The sequence below is a fragment of the Plenodomus lingam genome (genome assembly GCF_022343315.1).
Source record: "Plenodomus lingam strain CAN1 chromosome Unknown contig_26, whole genome shotgun sequence".
NCBI classification, from domain to species: domain Eukaryota; kingdom Fungi; phylum Ascomycota; class Dothideomycetes; order Pleosporales; family Leptosphaeriaceae; genus Plenodomus; species Plenodomus lingam.
The window spans coordinates 1,114,117-1,126,652 of NW_027093941.1; the positions used below are offsets into that span (position 1 = coordinate 1,114,117).

The 12,536-nt window shown below is 48.0% G+C and overlaps 3 protein-coding genes across 3 annotated transcripts; 2 read left to right on the plus strand and 1 right to left on the minus strand.

Annotated features, from left to right (window-relative positions):
• Positions 1-3,096: 3,096 nt before the first annotated feature.
• IAQ61_006645 (uncharacterized protein) lies at positions 3,097-5,915 on the plus strand. The gene is made up of 3 exons (XM_003845488.2): positions 3,097-4,061; positions 4,118-4,713; positions 4,778-5,915. Exons 1-3 carry the CDS (start codon positions 3,619-3,621, stop codon positions 5,086-5,088), a joined length of 1,350 nt encoding a protein of 449 aa, XP_003845536.2. The 5' UTR covers positions 3,097-3,618; the 3' UTR covers positions 5,089-5,915.
• A 1,504-nt stretch (positions 5,916-7,419) lies between these two features.
• IAQ61_006646 (uncharacterized protein) lies at positions 7,420-7,650 on the plus strand (the record flags this gene model as incomplete). The annotated part of the gene is made up of 1 exon (XM_066097260.1): positions 7,420-7,650. One exon carries the CDS (start codon positions 7,420-7,422, stop codon positions 7,648-7,650), a length of 231 nt encoding a protein of 76 aa, XP_065952737.1.
• A 718-nt stretch (positions 7,651-8,368) lies between these two features.
• On the minus strand, positions 8,369-11,948 carry IAQ61_006647 (uncharacterized protein; the record flags this gene model as incomplete). Its single annotated transcript, XM_066097261.1, has 10 exons — positions 8,369-8,937; positions 8,986-9,758; positions 9,878-9,927; positions 9,973-10,063; positions 10,123-10,929; positions 10,978-11,074; positions 11,156-11,177; positions 11,229-11,337; positions 11,731-11,884; positions 11,942-11,948. The coding sequence occupies 10 exons, from the start codon at positions 11,946-11,948 to the stop codon at positions 8,369-8,371; spliced, it is 2,679 nt and encodes an 892-aa protein (XP_065952738.1).
• Between the last annotated feature and the right edge of the window lie 588 nt (positions 11,949-12,536).

The following is a 12,536-nucleotide window of genomic DNA, read 5'->3' on the forward strand; positions in this document are numbered from 1 at the left end:
TATATTATAAACTTATTCTAATACTAAGTAGGATTTATACTAGTAATATATTAAGCTTAAGTTACTTCTATCTAATACTAGGGCATTCTCTCCTATAATATCCTACCTAAATAATAGGTGTATAGTATTTCCTAGCAAGCTTTTCTACTAGGCTATTTAGGCTAGATTAGGGGTATAGGAACTTTATAGAGTATATATATATACAAGTTAGAATATATTTATAATATATTAATAACTATTTTAGTATTACTTCTCTAATAGAGGTAATCTTATCTACTACCTTAAGAGGTATTATCCTAAGGTTTAAATAGCCCTAGTAAACTATAGTAGAACTATAATATAAGGTATTATAGAAGCAAGGATCTTCTATAGGAGCTTAATAGTAAATGCTTAAGAATATATTCTAAATATATTAATAATATATTCTCTACTAGTAGAGTAGACTATACTAAGTGCCTCCTCTAAGGTTTAAGAACCCTCTAAGATAGCTAGTCTATAATAAGAAGTAGTAGCTAGAGTAGAGGCTAAAGAGGAAGTAGAGAGTAAAGAAGAGGAGTAAATAGTTGCTCCCCTTTACACTATAAATAATATTTAGCAAAAGTAGTAAAAAGGAGATATAAGTCTAGTCTTTTAAAATATATTTAGAATATATTAATAATATATTATAGCTAGACACCTATAAATACTAGATTCTTCTTTAATCTAAGAGACTACTAGAGCTTTATAATACCTATAAAAGTTAAAAGAAAAAGTTATATACTATTAAAGGACCCTATAAAAGTAAATAGTACTTTACTTTTAGTAGATAGAAAAAAAAAGAGAAGAGTAGAGAGTTTATTTTAATAATTACTACTACCCCTTTAGGTTATATACTATTATATATTATTTATTAGAACCTATTCTTAATATATTCTTAATATATTCCTACTTATTACTATTATTATCTCCCTCCCCCTCTCTAGTATCTTCTCTATCCTCCCTATCCTCCCTAGGCTCTATAAAAGCATACTATAAGTAGAACTAGGTAGTATTCTAGTAGGAATTAGTAAGGTCTACACTAGTATTAAAGTAATAGTCTTAAAATTTATTAAGAATAGGTTAATAATATATTATAAATAACTTACTATAGCTAGGATAATTATAAGCGTAGATAGTATAAGGAACCTAATAACCTTAAATCCTTAGTAGGGTAGATATAGTAATAAAGTTAAGCTATAATAAGTTAGTAATATATTTTTAATAGGTTCTTATAGGCTATACCTTATTACTATTATAGCTAGTATAAGTCTTCTTCTAAATTATATTTAGGAGGGTATTAGTATTTACTAGGGGGCCTATAGTAGCTACTAGCTAGGCTTAGAGAACTTCTATAAAATATATTAGTAATAAGTTTTAAATATATTCTAAATAACTTATAGTAAAAAGTATTCTAGTAATTATATATAACCTTTATATAAAAGTCTATATATATTAATATAATAAGTTAAGAATAGGTTAATAATATATTTACTCTTTACCTTATAGACCTCCCTTATAGAGGGCTAGCTAGTCTTCTTAACCTTACTAACCTTATAGTAGGCTATATTAAGCCTATAATCTTTTTTAGTATAGGTATATAGAGTGCCCCTAGTACCTAGAATAGCCTAAGAATATTAGAACCTATTTAGAATATATTTAGAACCTATTCTTACTTTATATAAGGTGCCCTTATTATTAATCTTAGTATAGTAGTAGCGCTCTCTACTCTCTATCTTAACTACCTTATTAGGGCTAACCACAGGCTATACCCTAATATTATCTAGGATGTAGCTAAGGATAAAGTACTATTAATAGTACTTCTATAACCTATTAAGAATACGTTCTAAATATATTTTAATCTACTTATATAGGATATAAGGGATACGTTAGTAATAGGTATAGTAGTAGTAGCTTATAGTATTACTAGTATAGAATATATTTAGAATAGGTTTAGAATATGTTATAAAATCTTATAGTATAATATTTAGTTAACCTTACTTAGCTAGCTAGTAGAGCTTGGCACAGCCTAACCCTATGCTAAATACGAGTTCACGCAGCGCTAATTCCATGGTTATATGAACTGCGCCCTCGTAGGAAAGAGGCAGGGCGTGTGTCGTGTACCATGAGGCTGGGGTGATTGTGAGACATGGGCGACGTGGTTGCTGCGGTAGAGGTAGGTACCTAGTGCTACGACAGACTGGGTACTACCTACTAGGACCTACTGCACTTGGTGGGTGTAGCAGCTACAACGTATGACAACAAGGCAGAGTGCTTTGGTAGTGGAGGATGGATGATTCGCAAGAGACCAAGGCGGCAGGCTATGGATGTCATGGTGGGCATTCTCAACGCATCAATGGCAGCAGGCAGCGCAAGCTTGAAGTGCACGCAGGTCCACGGCTGGGCGAAGTGACAACCAATGGGGCAATGTGTGTGTAGGGTTAGAGTATAGTAGGTGGTGCTAGGTAGAGTACATGCTATTGCTTAGGTGGCACGTGGACAGGGCAAGATTTGGCGAGAGGCAGTGTGACGATAGTGTATGTACATGGAGGTACTAGGAGTACTAACTCATGCGCTCGGGTAGTTTGAGTATCATGTGATTTGCCACTGCTACATCCTGGCTATTTTCCTAGCACAAGACAAGTAACATGATCCTCACACTAGCCGAGATAACTAGTACATGTGAAGGTGTGACATACAGGGTGGTGCTGTGTTCTCTTGTTGTTCGTCACGCACGCGAGCTTGCGACACAGAGGAGAGGACAGACGGAGAGCACCACAGGTAGCTGCAAGGGGAGATGCATGGGAATTTCAACACGGCGAATGTCAACACACACTGTTGTAACCACAAGTCATAGGAGGAGAAGAAGAAGAAGAAGAAACAAGGTGGGTTGTTTGGTGTGTGAATGGGATTAGCATCATCATCATCCTCCCCATCATCATCATCATCATCATACAATCGGGGCTGTCTGGGAAATTACGTGGCCCGCGCTCCTCCATTGCCGGCGCATCCCTCGCGCCATTCCCCAAACAGTCTAGACCGGCGTCAGGCTCCCAGAAACTCAAGTGCTTGTGAGAGAGAGAAGAGAGAGAGAGAGAGAGAGAGAGAGAGAGAGTGGGCCCTTGTTGCAACGCCTCAGCCATCCGAGAGCTTCCACTCCTTCCACTCCTTCCACTGCCGCCTCTTCTCTGCTGTGCGCTCTCTCTCTCTCTCTCTCTCTCTCTCTCTCTTTCATAATCAGCTTGGGCCGCCCTCTTCCGCGCCGGCTTCCCTTCTCTCCCTCCTCTTCAACCCATCTCTATCCTCCTACCCTCCCGTGTCCTCCTCCTCCTCCTCCTGCTGCTGCTGTTGGCTGTTGTTGTTGCTGTTGTCGTCGTCGTCGTCGTCATTGTGCACAAGTCAGTCTATCGCCTCCTGCTGGACTCTCCTTGCGCCACTCCTCTGCCACCCCCCCCCACCCCCCTCCATCGCTCCTCCCACCCTCTCCAGGTCGCGCGCGTGTAGTGTGTGAAGTGAGCACGAGTGTGTGTGTAGCCACTGCCTCGCCTTACTCCGCTCCCCCACATTCGGAGCCCGCTCGCAATCCACCGCCAGCCCGCCAGCATGACGAACAAGAGCTACCTTGCCTTCCTCGACAGCAACTCCACCGCCGCCGCCGACATGCTCTCCCACACAAAGGTCCCCGGTCTCTCTGCCCTGCCCAGCCTGATCCCCCACCGTGTCCGTCGCAAGTGGAGGGCCACCAAGTCGCGCATACGCAGCCGACAGACTCCCACCTCTTCCATTGCTGGCCTCGAGACGTCCATTTCACCCTCGGATACCCTGCGCTCGCTGCGCACACACCCCTGGTCCATATACGATGCCCAGTACCTCTTCCTTGCCATTGTCGCCATCTTCTCTCTCTCTGTCAGCGAAGCCCCAGGCCCGTTTGCAAAGACCTTTGTCGCTGCCCTGCTCATGTCCGGCCTCTGTCTACCCATTACCAGACAATTCCTCCTCCCATTGCTCCCGACCTTGACATGGTTACTTTTATTCTCAAGTTGCAAGTACGTTGCTTCTTGCTTTCTTCTCTCTTCCCTCGAGCACATGCTAACCTCACCAGATACATATCCCCCGAATATCGCCCTGCAATCTGGGTCCGCGTCCTTCCTGCCCTCGAAAATATCCTCTACGGCGCAAACCTCAGCAATATCCTCTCGGCGAATAAAAATACCATTCTTGATCTCCTGGCCTGGATCCCCTATGGAATCGTACACTACGTCTCCCCCGTCGTTGTCAGTGCCTGCATGTTCATCTGGGGTCCACCCGGCACCCTGCCCATCTGGGCTCGCTCTTTCGGTTACATGAACATCACCGCTGTTCTCATCCAGATCGTCTTCCCCTGCTCGCCACCATGGTACGAGAATCAGTACGGTTTGGCGCCGGCAAACTACTCCATCATTGGCAACCCAGCCGGTCTAGGAGCCATTGATGCCCTGTTTGGCGTCGACCTCTACACATCCACCTTCCATGCTTCACCCATGGTCTTTGGCGCCTTTCCCTCCCTGCACTCGGGATGGGCAACCATGGAGACGCTGTTTATGGGTCACGTCTTCCCCAAGCTGTTCCCCGTCTACGTCTTCTATACCATGTGGCTTTGGTGGTCCACCATGTACTTTTCCCATCACTACGCCATCGATTTGGTTGCAGGCAGCCTACGTACGTTTTACACATTTGCTTCTTCTTGTTTTTCCTCGGCATTCCGCTAACCACTATGAACCAGTCGCTGGCATCTGCTATTTCTTCAGCCGTGCCAACTTCCTCCCTCGGCCCCAAGCCGACAAGGAGTTCCGCTGGGACTACGATTACGTGGAGATTGGTGACCCAGCCGACAGCGCCGGTTACAGCATGCTTGACATCTATGAGGAGTTTCAACCACACTCCGACTCGGATGACTGGGCCAGTGGCTCGTCTTCCTCCTTTTCCACCGGTGGCCGCAGCCCCCTGGGCGCCCACTCACCTGTTGACGATGCTCAGAGTCTCTGGGACGGTGATACCGTCGGATCAGACACTGAACATCCCCGCAAGGACTAGACCCTTTTATCCTCTCCCCGCTGCCCCACCCTTGACTCTTCCTCATACTCGCATCTCACCACCTACCGCCCCAGTGACGGCCTCTGATGACCTTCATGCATAGGAAACGGAGTTTATTGTTTGCGAAGCATTTCAGCGATCCACCAACCCTTTGTGGTGGATTTTAACGGCATAGACACATTGGTGTCGCTCTTGCACGGCGAATGATTTCTTCATCGCACCAGACCCAGAGTCTCGCGCTTTAATCATTCTTCCTCACTTTTGTCTTTCGGAAGGGTGCGCACTGTGGATGCGCCGGATCTATTGCACAAATTCGGTTTCTTTATTTCTTGTTATTTGATACCCAAGTCGGTCGCTTCTGGCATTCTGGCACTGTTAAAAAGTACCGTTGTATACATTCGCTCCAGCACCGGCTCGCCACTTTTATCTTCTTTTTGCGGCTGTGTGACTGTACAGAAGGAGTTGGGGATGGTAGAAGGGAGGAGGAAGTAAAGAAGGGAGGCCAAGGAACCAGCCAGGCGATGACAATGTTAGGGCAAGAGCTTGATTTCAAGTTTTGTCTTTCTGTCGTCAAATGGACGGCTCGTTGGAAAGGGAAATTAAGACGCTGGTTCTGCGCTGCAAAGTGAGCAGAGGGATCCCTCCCCCCTCCCCCCCTTACAAGACTTTGTCCTGAGGGGGACAAACATCATTAGTAGTGGTAATGCTTAATGGAATGGAAAACGATTTTCGACGATGATTTGAATACACTTCTTTGTCTTTGATGATGTGGTGATAGCTTTGTATGTATGTATGTATGTAATCGTATAGGCTATAGATAGTCTGGCTTTAGAGTTTACTAGTTTACTCTAGGTTGGTGGGGTGGATGGGGTAGATGATGGTGTTCATACTCATGTACGTGGGCATGTGTTGATGCTTTGAAGGGAAGATGGCTTGTGAATTGGAAAGTAAGTGAGTGAGTGAGTGGCTTTGTGAGCGTGTAATGAAAGTAAAATAAGGGGAGGAGATTGACATGGGACTAGGGTGGAGACTGGTCATCAGAAGGGGGGAATGTCTGTATTCCTAATAGAGTACAAAGTCTCTTCCTACACTTTACATTTCACTCCTACCTCGATCCAAACTTCACACACACCACCAATTAAGTACATCCACAACTTGCATCCCCACACTCTACATCCGCCAATACCAACTCCTCCCCTCCCAAAAAACCCCCCTCCTCCATCGCCGCGCCCCCAAAACCACATCTTCATCATCATCGTCTTCATCATCCACATCCCCACGCACCCGCCTCAACCTCGTCGCCCCACGCCGCCTTAGTCTCGGCCGCATCGTCCGGCCACGCACGCACCGGTCCTCGTCGTCTTCCAGTGGACTCACTGTCCGGTAGTCGGCGGGGTGGTATCCTGGGCGCGGCATCTCGTGGGCGTTGCGGGGAGGGGAGATGTCGCGGTAGGAGGGGTGGTAGGGTAGGTAGCCGGAGGGGTGGTGGAAGGGGTTCATGGGGGGGTTTTGAAGGGGGGGTGTGGGTGGGTGTGGGTTTTGTGGATGGGGTTGGGGGGAGGGGACTGGGGGATGTAGTTTTTATAGATGGGTTTGGGGGGAGAGTTGAGGGTGGGGGTTGCTGGAGAGGGGATATATGATATGTGGTGGGGGAGTGAAGGGTGAGATTGTGTCTCGGTTGTGAAGTGTCTCGCCATGCGTGGTTGAATGGGGGGGAGGAGGGGGATGTGGATGACAGTTTCTGGTCTGGGAATGGGGGGACTGAGTCATCGATCATGGAAGGTGTGATGTGTGGGTCTGGGGGTTCTTGACAGCGTTGAAGGGTTGTTGCTGGCCATGTGCACGTCACGGACTTCATCACAGCGCAACGGTACAGCGCATTGTATGGCCTGTGAGTTTCGTTTGCTGGCTCGAGTTTATAGAAGGGTACACTGTGTTCATACCGTAAGAGAGAGGTTTCATTTGGTAGACGCCGTGATGGCGACGATTCTGATGGTTTTCCTTCACGCTCCCTGTTACAAGTGAATCATACCGAAACATCCTCTACGAATATTTTAGCCCGAGACATATCATGATCGACCTTTCAAACGTCATCTCTGTTCTTCATACAAGTCTCAACTAGCTTCCACGCCTTCCCAGTCATTTTCCAATATGGTTCACAGTCTAAAACCCACGACGACACCATCCAGCCTCGCCATAAAAAAACAGCATCCACCCAAAGCATCACGAAAGAAACCATAAGCCGATCAAACAGGCCCATCTCCTCACCCCTCCCCCTCAAAGAAACCCCACACCTCGAACCCAAACTCCCCCACCACCCAAACCCATACCATGCAAACCTGGCTCTTCCCCACCCCCTCCTTCACCCCCTCACCCTCTTACACGGCCTCGCCACCCTCTTACACGGCCTCGCCACCCTCTTACACGGCCTCGCCACCCTCTTACACGGCCTCGCCACCCTCTTACACGGCCTCGCCACCCTCTTACACGGCCTCGCCACCCTCTTACACGGCCTCGCCACCCTCCGCCAACGCATCAGCGACCTCGCAAACCTCGAGCTAAAACTCTACCACAAATCCCTCAACCTGCTTCGTCAGACGAGCTTTCGCTCCAGGCGGTCATGTATGCAGGCTGCGCTGGGTATGCGCCTGTCGAGCGGATGTGGGAGCAGCTGGGGCGGGCGGAGTTGGAGAGGTTGCTGTGGAGGGATGTGCTGGTGTATGATGGGCTGGCGGGGAAGGTGGGGGAGTGGAAGAGGGGGATGGATGGGAGGATGGGGAGGTGTGATGGTTAGAGGTGTTGGGCTGTAAAGGGTAGGAACTGTTCTTTTGCTGGATATGACGTTACCTGGTGAGGACAGGGACCGGCCATGGACGTGACACGAACTACCCTGGAGATTGTTTGGTGCCATGTGTGATAAACCCGAATTCTACGCCGAGCAATGCGTATGATAGACGCCAAAGGTTGGGGAAAAGTGCATATTCTGAGAGCCCATGGGAGATGAGATTCTTTTGTGAAACAGCAAATACAAGACATAAATCATAATAGCTTCCTAATACCCATCACCCTTAAAATAAAGCCAGGCCTATTGACTCACCCATTGTGATTTCCATGCCCACAATATCATCCATCAATCGTGTAAACCAATGTAACCCACTGCATAGCCACAAAAACTGCAACGCAACTCTTCAGTCTGAAAAACCATGTCCCCCTGTCCAACCCCTCCATACCTGCACTGAAACCGAACACCCTACAATCACAGTTTATGCCACAACTAACCCTATGCCATCCAGTCCTCGAGTTCTGCATTTTCCCATCCAACGTATCGATTGAAATCATTCGAACCCGGGTCTCCAAGCGACTCGGACGCGTGATCTTGGCTAAACGGGGCGGATGCGTCCTGTAGGGCAACGAGATGCTGGACCTGTGGCTGGGGGTGGAGGTTCCCCTGGGCGTCTCGATCTGGGTTGGGATAGTTACTGTGCTGGAACGCCGTCGGATCGGTTTGGAGGTCAGGTAGTGGCTGCTGCGGCTGAGGGACAGTCGACGACATGCAGACATTCAACGGCGCGTACGTCGTAGCGAGTAGCGGTTGCGTTGGGACATTAGAAAAGGAAGGTGATGCGGAATGATTTGAGCCTTGACTTTCTTGCCCCGGAAGAATTTCAACTGTCTTGCGCAATCGACACACAATATTGTATGCGCGCTCGCTGACGGCGTCCTTGACTTTCATGCAACGTAGCCACCTGGTGAGCTTATCTATGCTTGCGATCACGTTGGGCCGTCCAACCGTGGCGTGTATGGAGTCGTGTGACAGTTCGAGAAGAAGTATGGCAACGGTTTGCATGACTAGGTACGGTCAGTGAAACCCGTCCATTGTGAGGGGTCGAAGCCCACTAATATGCACGATTGACCACCATGGCCCCCTGCTATAAAGCCATTGTAGATTTGGTTCTTCGGAGAATTTGGAGCAGAGATTCAGAGCAGACTGTACGCAAATCTCTGCCGTCTTCTTATCCAAGCCCGTCATTCCTTCACTCTGGCTTTCATTGTGCATATCTATTCGGCACAGACATGGTCGTGTGATGTACATCTTAGCACTTCCATAGTATAGGTACAGCGAGAAGTGTTCACGCCTGTTTGTAAGTGCCGTGGATGCCAGTAAGCCGTGTGGAAGAGACTGTAAAGCCCACTCCTCGAGCTCGGGGAGCAAAGTTGCAATCTGCTTTTGTGTCTGCATCCACGAAATGTTGCTCGTGCGAGGAGAATACAATGTTGTCAGAACCTTGTGCATGACGAGATCAATCCCGATATAGCCATTGAGGAATGACGCCCTCGAGTCAACTACAGAGGGGCGAGAGGGAGGTTCTGAGGGCTCAGTGGGGCTGCTGTCAATCCGCGTGAAAAGGTGAGAGGGTCGTGTGTTAGCGTCGAGTGGCCGCTTCTCAGCCCCAGATAAAGCTCTTGGTAGGATTGCTGTGATGTCTCTGAGACTGATCACGCGTGGTTGTCCCGTCACGGAGGTCAAAAGAGTCTCAATCGAATGTAGTGCCCACCATGTTTGCGAAAGTGTGGTTTTACGCTCCAGGGACAATGAGGGATCTTGGTGCCTCAGGTGTAATCCAGCCGCTTGCGCATGACGAATGGATATGCCGAGTGTGTACCATGCTCTTTCAGCCATGTTAGCTTCTGTCCTTTGTCGGAATAACAGTAACTTCTCCCATTCTGATGTGTAGGCTTCCGTCTACGGTCTGACATGCGAGCAGTTACCTAGAATTTTGTCACCTACCTGTGAACATATCCGATCGTTAGATAGTAATACGACAATAGACCAGTTGCCTTTATGAGTTCAGCATGGCTCCTCAATTTTGGTACTAAACGCACCTGAACAAATGATAGGTCCGGAGCTAACACTGGCGCACTGAAGGATCCGAGTTCTAGCAAATGAACGGCTCTCCACATGTAGGCTAGGTGACTGTGGAGGCGATCTAATCAGTTGACGAATAACACCAGACGGAATTGGACAAGACTTACTTATGGTCTTCCGCCTGGGGATCGTCATCGATGAGCTGAGCATAGCGTGCACCTATTGCGAACACAAGGTTCATACAGGCCTTCCATTTCGAACAAACGGACAGCATTGCATCCCCTTTTAGAGCGATATAATATCTGCGCAACTGGCCTGCAAATGCATCACCGAGAACTCGAAAGGGGTCGTGGACGACCGAGCGGTAATGCTCGTATAGCCTTCCTGCGGTATCCGCACATGGTACGATATTTGGATCGCCAATGTCAACGTTGATATCTGAAGCATCCAGGTAGAAATTGAACTCTGCAAACTGAACGCTCTTTATTGTCCCTCGGGACAGGAAGGGCGGGTTATCGATACTATCGTCAGAGTCAGTCATGAGAACAACGGTGGAACTGTTTGTTTCTGTCCTTTTCCGAAGACTATACTGTTCTGTCCGCTTATACAAGAATTGTAGCCAGTGTACGGGAGACTCGCGCCCCAGAAGACCTGTACTGTTGACTTGATCATCGTGTAGTACATTGTCCTCTAAGAAATTGAGGCCCTGCAAACAGCTAGCAGAAGCGACAACGGGTGCTCTTTTGGAAAGTGTGCCATTGTCATCTGCGTGATCATCCTCCGCAGAAGAGAAGTCTCTCCTGCATCTTTTCCCAAAGACCTTGACTGATGCATGTACTGCGTTTGGCATGGTTGAGAACGGGGCGTTGGCGATAGTCTTGAGCACTTCCTCCACCTTTTCCCTCTTTTCTTGATCATCATGAACAGGACTATCTTTCAGAAGCTCAGTCAACATGTGATTCCGTTCTAAAGCCCTTCAAATGATTAGGCCACGTGTTATTTTCCATGCTAGATATACGAACTCTCTGAGACGATCTCTGCGGACCTGGTCATACCGGCATTCCAGGTTCTGCTTGACACAGCTTTGGCATTGTGGCTTCTCTCCAGAGCATCTCGTTTCTGTAATGCATTAGCTCGCACTACGCGTCCACACGAGCTCATGGTATGAGTAGGTTCGTGAGGATGTGAAGATGTGCCAACTTCGCTTTCGGCATTGAGTACACTGGCCGATGATTAGGGTTGTGGATGCCAAGCCAGAGTGGCTAACACTTACTGCCGTGCTCACTGCTTTTGTAGGTCGAACACTTGATTTAGGGGCTAAATTCGTCGCTTCAAGTCGCTTCAACGTCGGAATTGCGACCTTGCCTTTGTGCCGGTGAGGGCTATCATGTCGTGGATGGTTGATATCCATTTTAGTGGAGTGAAAACGCTATTTTTACCGCGATTCGGCAAGGCAGCGACGTGCAGCAGCCGCTGTGGACCCTCAGAGAAGCATTTGTTGTCTGTCACTTCAGTTGACAAGTAATGAAGACGTGATTTGCGCGCGTGTACGGTACAGCTCGCGTATATATGGCCGATCAGCTTTGTTGTTGGGAAAGCTGACCAGTGGGCGCCATGCATTATTGGAACTCGTAACGGTACAATGAGAGCCTGTGAGGCAAGAGAGACCGGAAACGGAAGTAAATCAGCCTTGATTGGTACGGGGAAGACTCCCATCGAATATACTCTATGATGAGTACCATCGGTAGTATCGTCATCATTGCCTCGCTACTCACCTGTCCTTTACCTTGGGATCAGACTTGTTGTGAACTGGCCTTGTATGGAAGATTACTGGAGGACGCAGGGGCAGAGAGCGTAACCTGCCAAATTGGATTTGTCGTGCGTCTCCGGCGACACAGACAGACTGCGTGGTGCGGGGACTGCTGAAGGCTACCATGGAGGTGAGCACGCTATCGATGGTCGAATGATGTTGGAGTCCAAAGTTACATTTCATGACCCAAACTATGACAAACGAAAGCTGCGTAGCGTAGATGGGAATTCTTGCAGGCAATCAATCACCAGGGATTGTGATATTCCACTGAATACTACTATCTGAATCCTGTTCCTAACCCAGCCCGTGGGTCATTCACTCATGTTACCCAGCCCAATGATCTCTATCAAGAAAGACACGCGGCTCTTATAGCGTAGGACTCCTGCCCAGGTCTTCAGCGGATGATCTGCAAACGACGTCATCGGTTTCACGACCATCTCAACGAATTTGGCAAAACATCCTGGTAGGCCAACAGCGCTGGCGGAACCCTTACCGGTACCGCGTGATCGCCGGTGCTCCGAACAGGATTCGCCACCATGTGCTTGTCGCAACGACCTCCGAATGGCAGTGGCAAACAGTTGTGTGATGGCCAAATCTTGCCCATCAATGTGTGATACGAGAGAGAGATTAGCTACATGAAGACGCTTTGTTGTTGAACTCCTCTCTAGCGAACGAGTCGGTCGCAACGAGAAGCTTTGCCTAGCTCTGGGAATTGTACCGGTATGGTATTGCCGAACATTACAGTCTATGTACTTGCCCAAAACCTCTTCT